Source organism: Choloepus didactylus, chromosome 5, assembly GCF_015220235.1.
Source record: "Choloepus didactylus isolate mChoDid1 chromosome 5, mChoDid1.pri, whole genome shotgun sequence".
NCBI classification, from domain to species: domain Eukaryota; kingdom Metazoa; phylum Chordata; class Mammalia; order Pilosa; family Megalonychidae; genus Choloepus; species Choloepus didactylus.
Genome location: NC_051311.1, coordinates 99,372,546 through 99,387,991, shown reverse-complemented (window position 1 = coordinate 99,387,991; position 15,446 = coordinate 99,372,546). Strand labels below are relative to the sequence as shown.

Genomic DNA, 15,446 nt, shown 5'->3' with positions numbered 1-15,446 from the left:
AGTAAAACTATTCCAATTTTCTTAAAAGTAAGACATGAAATTTAAAACGTCACACAATAAGTCAGAGCAACATAGACTTATTTGAGATAGTCTATAAAAAATAGACTAAAGGCAATTAAAATGGAAAACTGATATTAAACTGAATTTTCCTGTTGATGTTGCTGCTTTGCTTTTTTTATTTTGTACAAATCCAAATTACTGAATATTGGCAACACCTTCTATTTTATCTTGTTATTTAAATCAAATGCAAAAATGAATTTGATTTCTGATACGGTATAAATCCTTAATAGACTAGACTTTTCTTAGTTGCTTCTGTAGGGAGTTTTATCCATAATGGACTATGGAGTCTTTACCAGTAAGGAATAAGCTTCTAACAAGTCCATCTTTTTGCCTTTGGCTCTGGGGGCAGGAACTGGGGATGACTAAGCTATGTGAGTTTACTGTGATGATAGACATCCCCCTCACGCATTTTTAATAACAGACCTCTCAAGTCAACTGACCAAATAACTTGGTTGTGCACTCCATTTGTGAAAATGGTATTTTGCCTATAGAAAACTGGGATCATTAGAGTCCCTTACTCATGGAAGTGCTGCAATGTGCCCTGATGATTAAAAGAGGTAATAAATGTAAAGCCCTTAACACATAATGTGAGCATAATAACTGCACAATAAATGTTAACTGACATTACCAACTTGAGAGTTCAGGCTGGGGGGAACAGTATCCGAACATGAGGAAATTTGGTTTGCTTAAAACAAAGAGGCATTTCCCCATCCCTTCCCCTTTTATTTATAATGTGATTTTGTTTTTAATAAAGTAATGCATGTTCCCTGAGAAAATTTGGATAACATAGAAGTGTCACATTGGCCTCCAGAAGGGTCTTGATACCAATGTCCTGAACCTGATTTTCACTGGTTATTGTAATTTTTAAAAATACCATTTACAATGATACTTTCATATTCATTTCTTTGAATATTTAGTGAAGTTGAATTCTTTTTAAGTGAGTTAGTTTTTGTGTGTCTTCTTTTGTGACATGTCTGTTTACAGAATAGAGATGACAGTTATTTTGTCTGTCTTTATAATAGTTTTTTCCAACATATTAAGGAGAGGAATAATTTGTTTCAGGATTTTTCCCTAATATTTCTGCTTTTTTTTAAACTGTGGAATTTCATTATGTATCAGCTTTACTGTTACCTTATTAACTGTTTTCATTTTTACAATGCTCTTTTTAAAAACAAAATATACTTCCATCTCTGGAAATTTCTTTTGCTTGAGAAAGATACATGTCTCCCCACCCTCAAAGAGAACAGAAATGGTAGTATTCTTCTCTATGCAGACAGTAAGATTTATTCTCCAGTAGTGTGAATGACTTTAACAATCAAATTATTATCGGGAAGGAAGGCTGAAGAACAACTAGAGAAAAAAAATAACTCAAATGATCATTTTTGACAGATGCTCACCAACACTTAATAGGATTATATTGAACAGCAGGTTAAGTTATTCATTCTACTAGAAATACAGATTGTAATGAACTTGCATATTATAAATTCACTCATGAATAAAAGACAGACTGGAGAGTTTGGGTGATGTAGTTGATACACATGCTTCATGGAGACTGCTCAGACCCCACATAATGATTAGGACCACACTAGTTACTATGTGATCTCCACATTTAACTGTGGATGGACGTTTGACCCCCAAGCACCCAATCTGGAGGGAGCTAGCAATTTATGAATTGTAAACTTGGCTGAGCCAATTACATTATTTTTCTTGAGAATCTGAGCTGAGAGATACAGAAACTATTGTCATACAATGGTGGGAAGGTTGCTGGAAGGTCTCTCAGGATTCGGAGCTAACACAGATATACTGGGCCATGAGAAGCTGATGAATGAACCCTGTAGAATCAGTAAAGTGAAGAAGTAGTATCAAGAAGCAAAGATGCAGTATCTAACAAAATAAATAAATAAATAAATAAATAAATAAATAAATAAATAAAGGTGCAGCATCTCCTAGGAAATAAATTACCTTGTATGTCTGTTGACTTTGCAGATCCCATGAGGCCTTGTTTCCTGTCTTTGGGTTTCTCACTACCTTGATTTAATCTTTCTTCATTGCAGTCATTAAAGTCTTGATTAACATGGCCATCCATAAAATCACTTTTGGTAGGTTGCACTCTGATATTATTGGTTCAATTGGCTTGTACTGAGAGATGTAATTATATTATAAGCAGAAATATGGAACTTGACACCTTATGTCTTAATGATGTTAATTGTCCACCATAGTATTTTTCAGTCTCCCTATGAAGAGAACCTCAGGTGAAATTTCTCCTAAGCCTTAATACCAGGTGATGCTGCTATACAACTGGCATGGTTTTTTCTCATAAATGTAGTGACTTTAATTTGGATTTTGGGAAGCTGGAGGTCAATTTTGGGATTCACTTTATTAATGTATAGGATATTAAAGGATGACTTCCAGTGAGTCAAATTTATTGCAGCCTTCTCATCTTATTCTTTGTTTATTCTCATCACCATAACTTCCCTAGAAATATATTTGGTTATTCAATTCAGTATAAGATATCTCAGATCCTTTTTGGGAAGGGATGAGTTAGAAATAATCAAATAAATAAAAGTAGAACAATGAAGTTAATATTGAAGCATAAAAATGCACAGCCTTGCTTTTTTTAAAAACTTTGTTATAGAAAGGATGTCTTTATGTTCATTATTCCAGATACATTTCTAAAGCACAAATGTTTACCCATAATAGATAAGTTGAACCCTTCCTGACTTTAAAACCAAGGGTGTTAGAGAATTACAATTAGACAGTTAAGAGGAACAGTGTGAATTCTAGAGAAAATTAAGGATCACAATCAGGATTTATGCCTGTGGAAGTGGATGAGAAAAATATAAGCCATTTCAATGATATCTTTTGGTTAGTGCCATGCTTGTGAAATAATATATCTACTGACAAGTATGAACTTCTTGGGAATTTAACATTGACATTGTTCCATTGTGCATTAATGGTCAGGTGGAGAGTCGCAGAGTGTTCAAGGTACTTCTCTCCTATTGCAGAAATGTTTAAAGTAAACCACAGTCTATTCATTGGGCTTTATAATAAAAAAAATACTTTAACAATTGTTCTAGGAAATATCTTCATAAATGAAATGAGATTTCTTCACTTATTGCCTAAAGCCTCTGAATGAGACTCAATTTTATGTATACAAACATCTTGGCATTCATTTCCTCTGAGGCCATGTGAATGACTAAGGCTAAATAATCTACAAAATTCCTTATAACAAAAAATTACCCTCTGGTCCTATAATCATTTAAATATATGAAGTGTTGTAAAAGAATATTTTAACTACTTGAGTTTAGACAAGCTTAAATATGAATGTGTGATATCTCAGCCTTCTTACTGACCACTCCTTCTACTTGTTAAGCTTCTGAAAATATAGGTGCAACATTATACTTTAAAGGATTCTATTGAACATCTGTATTTTGGGTTTGTTTGATTTTTAAAAAGTGTTTTATCACCTGCATTTCAGAAACACAACTTAGTCAAAGAACTAATAATTTTAAAGGTGGATGAATGCGAGGTTAATGTGTGAAGAAGCCAGTTTAAAAAGGTTAAGTGTTTGTTCAAGATTACCCAGGTAGTTAATGTCAAAGCCTATTGTAGAACCTGGCTCTCCCGATTCTCAGTCTACAGTACATCCTGTTATGCCATACACATCTGTTGTACTTTTATTTTCCTGTTTTTATAGGACATTTGAGTGATTTTTCTTTTTGTGGTAGTATATGTCTGAATGATAGTCATTTATTCTCTGGGCACTTCAGTTTTTCCATTAGTAAAATAAAAGACAATGATAATTTAAACGGTCACACTGCAAATGTTTACTATTTTGAAAAAAAAAGGTACATAAAAAAGACATTTAAAATGCTCATTAAAAATTTTTGTGTTTGTTGAATGTACCTTTCTGTTCTTTCCTTTGGCTGGTTCCAGACTATATTCCCACAGGAACATGGGCATATCTTTATGATCTCATAGGATAGACTTGTCCATAGAGACAGGGAGATGGTCAGATAGAAGCTGACAAATCAGAATAAAATAAGATTGGTGATTCAGGAATCTCTGTTATGATTAACAAAGAGATAGGAGCTACTGCCACGAGACTGTTAGAATTACAGTAAGCTTAGTAGAAATTGCTGTTATAAAAAGTAGAAGTTAGTGTCTCTCTTACCTTTTCTGACTTTTTCTTATTCTCCAGCAAACTTAATCTCTCAAGATCTATACATTAGTTAGTTTGGTAATTCTGTAGTTGAGAGTTCAATTAATTCTAGCTAACGTGTAACCCTTCTTTGATCAGTTGCCCCCTTTCAGATAATGATTTCAATGTGAATAAAATTCAGCAATGTATAGGAATAACTGGGGGACACTTTTTTGAGAAGTCCATTTAGCAGCCCTGATATAAAACCGTATGTGCTTATATATAAAGACAAGTTGTAATGGCAGTGGACAGCTTTGATCTATATTTTTTGTTATGATATTGGATCATTAAAATGAAATTCTCTTGCTCCCTGTGAATGTCTAGTACGTAAGGAAAACAGTAAGATGCCATGCTGATAAAATTATAAAATGGGATTTGTCTTCTCAGATTCAGAAACTTCTAATCTCTCAAATTTGTATCTTCTTGTTCTCCAAATAAAACACCCATGATGCCTTCCACTCCTCCCTCACAGCTTGTTCTCAGATTCTTTATTTATGCTAATAGTCAGATGATTACTATCAAAGTTTACCTTATAAGAGATAACATTGATTGTAGCAGTATTGCTTATTTGAAATTAAAGATTTAAAGTTAGCCCTATTCCACAAAAAACTTGGGGCTTCAAAAGCTTCAGAGTGGAGATGTAGACAAGGAATACACCCTTTGGAAAGTTCCAGGATACTTCATCCATCCTTTCCGAAGAGGGTTTAAGAGTGGGTATAATGCTATAGATTTGTCACCTATCGTATTGCTGCTGAATTTTAGTGTCCTGGTCACCAGGATTCCATATTCTCTGTCAGATACACTAGTCATTGATTGACCTTTTGGCAGTAAAGTTATCTGCTAACCTGTGAACATTTCTCAGGGGGCTTCAGAACTTCATCAGCCTTCAGGGTCTAGTCTTGGGTGCCATATTCTCTCTCATAATCAAAAGCTCTCATATATCATCTTATCAATCTTAAGTACCATATTGCCATCGGCAAATAAATACCTGCAAGAAACAGGTAAACACAAGCACACATATGAGAGCTCTGCCAGATTCTGACTCTTAAAAGTTAAATGCGTATTAGCTAACACAAATAATTTTTAGTTTTGGAGCTAGGCAACAATGCAAGAATACTAGCCCAAATCACACTTTTAATCCATGATCCCACCGTACTGAATGTTACCATGTGTTACCTTATTGTATTAACAACACTGATAGTTTCCAGACTTGGACAATTTCATTTTGGATGTGACTTTCAAAACCAATTTACGGTAGAAACATATTTTCTGAGTTGGTGTTCATATGGAATTAAATGGGCAGACTTTTGGAGTCTAGTGTAGATTTGGAATTTTTATCATACATAGTGAAGCTGAAAAATAACTTTCCACACATCACTTTGCATTAGAGATTATGAAGGATGTTATTTTGTTCTGTATTTATAAACATAGGATATTTATCTTACATGTTAAGTTGAACTGAAGTGTTTAGATCCATAAAATTCTAAAAGATTTTAAATTGTGCATGTTAATATGTATTGTCTTTTGTGTAGTAAGTTTTAAAGGCTTTATATTTGTGATAAAATGAATGTTTAACTAAACAGTTTCAATAAGGATGGAAAAAGAGCCAGCAGAAAAAAATGGTATAAAGATATTTGCCTTTGCTCTCCTGTTTAGCATGCATTTCATTTTGCATTTCAGAACTCTTGGATTTAAACAGAACATCAATCTTCCATAGCCCTTTTGGGGTTCTTGATCTCCATACAATGCTGTTGGATGAATATCAAGAGCGACTCTTCGTGGGGGGTAGGGACCTTGTGTATTCCCTCAGCTTGGAACGAATCAGTGATGGCTACAGAGAGGTATGGAAACATCAGACTATTTCAAAAGAGAAAGATAAAGTGGGGGGAATAGCTCTTCTTGCATGTGTGTTACTTTTTTTCATTATGTTAGCCACTTTAAAATTTTGGAAGTAATAATTTATTCAAATAAAATATTCATTAAAGTGAAATCATTTTGAGAAAAGTTTACAGATCCCCATGTATGAACTTTTCTAGCAAACCGCTGATGCATTTTTCCCAGAAGACTCCCGACTGATGGATTTAACATTTCTCTTGTGTGATGGCACTTGTCACCCCACCCACCATCCTGAGACCCAGGTTTGGAGCAAATTGAATTATCAGCAGTTCCTCTGGGCTTCAACACTCCAAACTCCAAGTCTGAAGAAAGATGGATATGTGACCTTGCTATAACTAACTCATGTAGTTCTACTGGTACTATCACGTACTCAGGTGGATTCTTCTTAATAGGCACTTAATAGGCAAGTGCCCCAAATCGTGGGGAGAGTGGTAACTATGGTAAAGAGAAAAATAGTTCTTACAGTGTACACTGTGCAGAGTTGAATTCAGCTGAAATTTTTTCAGGCCAGTACCAATCTTACACAAAACATGTAGAAATATTTAGACCAAGGTATTTTTGGCACAAATGTATATATTATGTAATCTGTTTTTTACAGTTTATTTTTATTTTTGTCAAAATGATCCATGTCCATATTTCTTAAAGTCATTTAAAAAAAAAAATTATGCAGAGGAGCAGCATCTCTTGGTCCCTGTCAGTTCTAAACCCTACAAGAAGTAATTTTAAACTTTTTGCTGTTTCCTCTGACTCTTACCTCCATATTTCTAAGTAACATTAGTGTGCTGTTCTCTCTTGATACTTTTGATTTTAGACAATATGTGTTGACTTTCTCTTCAGGAAGATGAGGATGTTAGCTTTGTTCTTTTGCAGTACCCCAGCCAAAACAGATGAGCACCACACTTTTCCAGTACCCTTGCCAATCATCTGCCCTCCGTTTTTCCAATATAGTTATATCACCATTTTTAGTTAAATAATAATAAAATATTTGCATTATTGTAATTAGGAAGATAGTATTCACTGTTGACTCACACAGTGTACATTATTCACATTTTAAAACTTTTATAATTTCCTTTTTTTTCCCTGGGATTAAAATTATCCCATTTGTCCATTTGCTTAGATACTTATATTACTTCTACTCATTTTTTACCAACTCTCTAGTAGAGTTCTTATACAATTCTCAATATCATTTTTCTTCGATTCCAAGTTTTGTGGTTTTTAATTAGAGACATGCTTCTTGGTCTTCGTGTCATCCTGGAGTTAGTTTCACCCTCATCCTGGAGCATTCCCTTGGCCTTCCATCTTTACAGAACCTCAGATTTCCTGACTTCATGTCTTCTTCTTTCTGAGTTTAGTTGACATTTTGCTGAAGCATATCCTCTACTGATATCTTGAAGAACAGTGCAAGTTAAATTTTGAGTTTTGAAGGTATGAAAATTTCATTATTCATATTTCACACATAATTGATAGATATAAAATTCTAGGTTGAAACCACTTGCTTCATAATTTTAAGGATATTGCTACTTATTTTCAGACTTCTAGTGTAGCTGCTGAGAAGTCTGATGCCATTCTAATGTAACCAGTTTCTAATCATCATACCCCTTTCCCCTGACTTCACACATTGAGAATTCTCTTTAACCTCTGTGTTCTAAAATTTCCTCATATTTCTCTTAGTGTGGATCTATTTTACCCACTGTGTTCTAGCACATCTGCAGGGACTCTGTGGCCTTCAGGCATAGAAAATATTCTTGTATTATGTCTTTATTGTTTTTCCTTTACTGTGTTTTCCTCTTGACTCTCTTTCTGGAATTCCTATTTGTTCTAGTTTGCTAAGCTGCTCAAATCAGATACCATAAAATGTGTTGGCTTTTACGATAGGAATTTATTAGCCTACAAGCTCACAGTTCTGAGGCTGTGAAAATGTCCAAATCAAGGCATCATCAAAGTGATGCTTTCTCCCTGAAGACTGTGGCATTCTGGGGCTGGCTGCCAGTGATCCGTGGTCCTGGACTCCTCTGTCACATGGCAAGGCACATGGCGGCATTTGCTGGTCTCTCCCTTCTCTTCCAGGTTTCATTGCCTTCAGCTTCTTGCTTCCCTGGCTTTCTCTTTGTCTGAATTTCATTCTCTTATAAAGGACTCCAGTAAGTCAATTAATATCCACCCCAAATGAATTGGGTCACATCTTAACTTAAGATCCTACTCACCAAAAGATCCTACTTACAATGGGTCTACATCCACAGGAATGGATTAAATTTAAAACATACTTTCCTGGGGTACATACAGCTTCAAACCATCACAGTATTATTTGAATTTGTGACTTCAGGATTGATCTTCTGATGCTCTTATCTTATCTCTCTGATTTTTGCTTGTCTCTCTGATTTTGTTCTATATTCAGGGAAATATATTACAATATAAACTCCATTACCCAACAATTCTATAATTTATTTTAAATATCCAAAGTCTTGTATGCTCTGAATTTTGCATAGCATCTTGTGTGTTTTTTTTTTATAAAAAAACATTTTTCTTATCCTATTCATTATATTAATTATGGTAGTCTTGAGCTTTCCTTCTAATTCTTGTTGTTGCTTCATTTTAGTTCCTTTTTTACTCTGCAATATTTCATTGTTCTTGATGTTGGTGCTCTTTGGTCACTGTTCTTCATTTTATAGACTGTCTTAATTGTCTGGCCTTACCATATATCAGAGAGACTTTGAACCAGTTCTTCTTGTTTTACCCAAACTTACCCCTCCCTCCCACTTTCAGAGGGAACTCAGGCTTCCAGTTCCTGAAATTTCTGGAGTTCTGGTTCATGAAGCACCTTGCTTATTTTCTCTCTTCACCATGCAGGCTTTTAGTTTTCAGCTCTTTCTAGTTTTCAAAGTCAGTCAACACTTGTCCATATGCTTTAGAGCTTCCAAAATGTTGCTGATATTTTTTGAGCATATTCCTAAAGTTCCTTTTGTCCTTTTTAGAGATTCCTTTTCAGTCCTTATTTTGGAAGCAAATGTTATATTTCACCATAAGTCTTTTTCTTTCTGTCTAGCATTTTAAATTATGTTTTCTCTTCAGTTTTCTTTTGACTTCAAACATAGGCAGATGTTTGAAACCAAACATCTATCCCCCAGGTATAAATTTATATATAAAAAGCATATATTATAGAAATCACATGTGCATAGACACATATATAATGTATATGCATGTATATATGTGTGCATGTTTTTTGCAGTATATTTTAATCCTATTGATTCTTGCACCTGATCACTGCCAAGATCCATAAATGATTGTGATAAACAATTGCTGCCTCAATTGATGGGCTATCTCTAAGACAATCAATGACCTCCTTCTGGTCAAATCTGATGGGTCTCTCTCTTGCTCCTTGGTTGGTCTTTTTCCCACATCAGCCCTAATTGTTGACTCTCTTATTTTCCTATTGTTGAGATCATCTACATACTTGGCATCATCTCCGATTTTCTGTGCAGAAATATCTAAGCTAGGGACTATAAGTATGAGGGCCATAGATCAATCCCCTTGGAGCCCCAGTGTGTCCATAAAGCCAAGAAATTATCAAAGTTGCAAGCATGCGAATATTAAAAAATCCCCCAAGGAATCTGACATCCTAGAAGATTAAGAATCTTTGCCCTGAAAAAGTGATACTTAAATTGTTGTCCCTGGAATAGGATCACATGAGTCATAGAGCAGGGTCTTTGAATCCACATTTATAACAAGCTTTCTAGGTGACTCTTGTGCACTGAAAATGTTTTACAGTTATCCTGAGTTCTTGTTTCCTGTGTGGAACTTGAAGCCAAGAGACAGCAGTTTCTCATTTTGATGCTTTCCCCCATTCAGAGTAGGGGAAATTGAATTACCTATTTACTTTATTGTTTTGGCCTAATTGTACCCCCAAGCCTTTAATTCTAGAGAGACTGGCTTTTATGGAGGAAATGACCTGTGAAAACTGTGTAAGGGTAGGAGACCTGGAGAGTGATCAGGTTTTATGAACTGCATCTTAAGAGGATGATGGAGTAGTACGTGGCCATTGAAACTTCAGGGTGCTGTCTAGCAAGGATGTCAAGGGAAGTAGGTAGAGAAATCATTAAATTTAATAAGTTGCCTGCATCCCAGGATAAATCCTCATTTTATGGGACCCAAAGCTTGTAAAATTTGAGGGACCTCTTCAAGAAGTATAACTAATTCATACTTACAATTTCCAACTTGCTAAGACTTCTCCTGTGGACTCTAAAATGCATACAGTAAATATATAGGATTACAAAATAACATATGTACAGTTATCAAAATATAAATATATTGAAACACAGCTGTCATATACTATTAAAAATAACAATTTGTGGTTTAATAATTTATAGCTTCTCTATTAATACATTAAGTAACAAAACCTAACAATCGGACTAATAAATACCGTAATTTCAAATTAATGAATATTTATGATATTTTGAGATACCTGTAACAACTCTATGGCAAAGTTAAAATATCTATTATTTCTCTTAGTAACATTGTCAGAGGTACTGCTAATATTATTGTGGTTTTCTTTCCATTTATATGATGGAAATACTAAATTTCATTTAGAGGTTAGGGCAAATATCAATGTAACTTTTTTTCCCATTTAAACTGATGCATGTCCTGAATTCTTTCTTCTGGCCCCATGCTATTGTTTGCTAATGCTGCCATCATGCAAAATACCGGAAATGGATTGGCTTTTATAAAGGGAGTTTATTTGGTTCCAAATTTATAGTCTGACGGCCATGAAAATGTCCAAATTAAAGTATCAACAGGAGTATACCTTCACCAGAAGAAGGCCAATGGCGTCTGGAAAACTTCTGTTAGCTGGGAAGGCACATAGCTGGCATCTTCTGATCCCGGGTTGTGTTCCAGCTCCTCTCTCAGCTCCTGTCCTTTCTTCAAAATGTTGCTTTTGGGGCATTTTGTCCTCCCTTAGCTTCCCTGGAGCAAACACTGGGCTAGCATCCCCAAAGTGTCAGCAAAAGTCTGCTTTCAATGGCTGTCTCCAAAATGTTTCTCTTGGCCGCTCTCCAAAATGTCACTCTCAGCTGCTCTGAGCTCCTTCTGTCTGTGAACTCTTTTATGGGACTCCGGTGATTTAATCAAGACCCACCAAGAATGGATGGGCTAATACCTCCATAGAATTATCCAATCAAAGGTCCTGCCCACAGTTGATTGAGTCACATCTCCATGGAAACACTCAACCAAAGGATTCAAACCTAATCAACACTAGTATGTCTGCCTCCCACAGATTGCATTAAAGAACATGGTGTTTCGGGGGACATAATACATCCAAACCGGCACACCCCAGTTAACAAGTCCTGCTTTGACAATTCCCATCTTACAAAGCATTCTAAAAGTTCTTAATTAAAAAAAAAAAAAAAAAGATGCTGTAAATTTCTCAGCTTAGCAAAGATAGACCTTCATGTTCTACTCTTGTTTACAGTTATAGCATAATCTACCCTTGTCCACAGCAGTCCAGTGCCAGTCAGACCACATCTACTTGCTCTCTCATGCGTCTTTAGGCTTCTACACTCCTTTTCCATGAAATACCCTGAAATCAGACCTGAATTCTTTTTCTAGCTATTTCCTCCCTCCTTTAGCCTAGACTCAGAGGAAGTTCTCTAAGTCCTCCCTTATCCCCATCTGATTTAGAGTCCCAATTGTGTTAGAATTGGCTTTTTACTTGTCAGGCTGCTTTATATGATGGTTCCTGCTATGTTCATCTTCATCTAGATCAAGAACCTGCAGAGGGTCAGCACCTCACATATATTGAAATAATGAAAGTAAGTTTGTTGCAAGTCTTAACATCTTCAATAAATGTATTCTCCTCAGCATTTGCCCACTTGCAAATTCCCTTCTACTTATCGTCTTAACCACTTTCAAGGGAGGTATTTTCTAAGATTTCTTTTAGGTTAATTTACTTATCCCCCATCCATGCACCTACCTCCTCCCTGGCAAACAGGGTACGAATACTTTTTAAAGTGTGGCAGTTGTTTTACCCTTGGCTGCACATTAGTAGCACTTGAGGATCTTGTAAATAATAGCTGTGTCTTGGTCACACCCCCAGACTGAAGTGAGAACTAAGTAGAGGTACTTTTTAAAAGCTGCCCAGGTGATGGTAATGTACAGCCAGAATTGTGAATTTCTGGAGTATTATGTGTTCCCTCAGGGTCTGGAAAATACTATATATATATATGGTGCTAAATTAATAATTGTTTTATATATACTAATCAGAACTTATATAGACATGCACGCAGATAAGACTAATTTTTACCATATAATATTGAAATAGTTATGAACATACCATTTAGTAGACTAACTGTATTACATTAGTTTTTGTGGGGATTGGCTTTGCTTTATAAATTATTATTTATGTCATTGCATTTCTCAAACTATGTAATAATATGCTTTCACAATGAAATTCCGCTGTCTTTTAGTATGTTACAAGTAATGTCTATATTACATTTGTAAAAGACCCTTAACCCTTAACTCTCACTCAATAATAGACAATTCGACTTCTGGTGTTTAATAATACTCTCCACTGTAAAACTTCAAATTTTATAATTTCATTTGCTCTCTCCATTATGAGTGCCTCCCCTCTGCCAAAACAGAATGGCTTCTGCAAAGTACTCTCTTCCAAAAATCTCTAAAATTCCCTGATAAGGTAAGGCTTTTCAGATTAGAACTCTGATTTCATCAAAGTAACTGTATAAAATTTTAAAAAGAACACTCTTTTAACCATTATAGGATTTTAGTGCAAAGGAGCTTGAAATTAGAAGAGGTTGAACTAAAGGCAACCATTATGTGGGTGAAAAAAATAAAAATATCTTTTGATTTTCTGATCATAATGTGACAATATCAGGACATTGGTATGGATAGAAGACTTAGAAAGGCAAAGACAAAACTTCCTGGTGAAGACTTAAACTTTTCCCTTGACTTCCTATACATATAACCTGCATCTACATCTGTCTTTTTAAAAAACGTTTGTTTCTGATGAATCTCCACTGTCTCTAAACTAGAACTGAGGTCTAGCCACAGGAATTCAAGTCTAAACATGTTAGTTTTTCTTCTGTTCAAACATTCCTCACTAAAATTCCTTACACTTAACACTCAATTTTTAAATTATAGTTTTATATTGAGGAAGAACTTCCAATCTACATAATTTGAAAATAAATGTGTTTATTTCTTCTCACACCCTCGACCCCCCACTTTATTTACAACTCTTCTAATTTCAAGAAGTGGCCAGAGAGACACTGATAGTTATAATTATTATGTTATTCAGTTCTCTGATTAGCAGTTTTACACTCAGAAGAATTAAATTTTATTTTCCCATGATGAATAGTTGTTTGAACTTTAATCACTGTGATAATTTAATTGAACTTATGTTCAAGAGGTTTAAACACATACATACAAAATCAACTAGTTGTTAAGATTTTAGAGTTAAATAGTAATCCATGGGAAAATCTAGATATGTTAGATACATTTAAAATATGCTCAAGGAAAGCAAGAAAAAAAAAAGAGAGAGAATGACTTCAAAATATCTTGGTATTTTATCAGAGTTTAATAGCCAGCAAAGTATTCACACAATTATTCAGTAATTCAAATCATACCACATCTAGGGATTGTGGAAAGAAATTTTGTAGTATTTTCCATATCCTATGATAAAAATGTATTTACTTATTCATATTTATCACATTTTTCCTATTTACCATAAATAAAGATATGCTTTTAGATAAGCTACATTTGTTTGTGTTTCTTTATTGATTGAAAACTTGTCCTTTTTCTTTGCTGATCAATACTCCATTTCTAGAATGAGGCATAGATGACCAAGTGTTATATTTTTTTGAAACTTGATAAAAATAGCCATTTCAATTTTATTTTTAATTTACTTTAATTTCAATTTAACTTATTTTAATTCACAATTATAAGACTTTTTGAAAAGTAGCAGCGTGTAATGGCAGAGGACCCAGGTTCTGCAGCCAGACTGCCCGGGCTCCACTCCCAAATCGGCCACTTTTTCAGTGAGTGATCTTGGGCAACTTACTCCACATTTCTATTTCTCAGTTTTCTCATATGTGAGAGAGGGATAATCATAGTATTTACCTCAGTAGCCTTTTTTGAGAGGATGAAATGAATTGTTAAGTCTCTAGAAGAGTGCCTGGCACATGGTAAGTATCTTATAAATATTTGCTGTAATTATTATTATTTGACCAAATAATTCTAATGTGCTGCCATTTCTAAGTGAGATATAGAAATATTACCAATGATTAGGAGCTATTTGACTAAGTTCTAGAAACGTGGAAATACGGAGAAGGCAGAAGTAAATAAAGAAGTACCTACCCTAAAGTATTTAAAATTTAATGGGTAAACACTATTAATGATAGAATTTTGATTTACAGAAACTGACAGTGGGAACAGAGTAAATAAGGGGAGAAAAAATAATAGAGAGTTTAGAACATTTTGAAATAACGATTGGTGTCCTCCTTGAAGGGCTTACGTAGGCTTGGGGCATGTGGGTGAGACCAGGGTACACAGTGAGAGTCAAGGGTGGAAATATGGCTGGTATCAGATCAGGAAGAATATTGACTTTTAAGCTGTTGAAGCTTAATCTGCTAAAAGGAATGCAGAAGCCATTGGAGGATTCTTAATATGGGCAGAACATAACTAAGATTGTAGTTTAGTGTGATTATTTTAGCAGCAGCCTGTTGGATAGTGGAAGGAAGAAGAGAATAAGAGCCCTGAAGCCAGTAAGAGGCAGTCAGAATTTAAAGCCAGATCCATCTGCCTTAGGAGCTTTCCACTACATCCCATCATTGAGAACAGGTTACTGTCTTTGTTGTAAACTTCATGTCTCCCAAGTTGGTTTTCATTGTGCCATGAGTTCTGCTAGTTATGCCTTTTGTTATAAGGTATTTCTTTCCCCTTGGTTCTTCTTCTTCTTTTTTTTAACAAAGAACAATCATTGATCTTTATTTGATTTGATAAAATCTGCATTACTAAATGACAGGTAGCAAAATTTGAGTTTATATTGAATCTGACAAATTAACTTCTATAGCATTTAGAGTATTATGTAAGAAATACCAACTGAGGGGGAAAAAGAATAAAAGCATAATATGCAGATGCTCCTGGCAAAGGGAGAACTATATCTGCAGAGGAGGTCCATAGTGTTCAGTGAATAAAAAAATCCTAGAGAAAAGGCAATTAACTTACTTGGGTGAGTGTTTTTCCTTTGGGGGGTGGGGGAGAAAAACTGGTAAAGAGGGGCAGG

At 34.9% G+C, this 15,446-nt stretch overlaps 1 protein-coding gene across 1 annotated transcript in view; it reads left to right on the top strand.

The window, feature by feature from the left end:
* Positions 1 to 15,446, top strand: part of SEMA3E (semaphorin 3E) — a 281,726-nt gene that overhangs the window by 154,872 nt on the left and 111,408 nt on the right. The window contains exon 2 of the mRNA XM_037836538.1: positions 5,942 to 6,102. Within this exon, the coding sequence (XP_037692466.1) occupies positions 5,942 to 6,102 (161 nt within the window). The remainder of the gene's footprint in view (positions 1 to 5,941; positions 6,103 to 15,446) is intronic.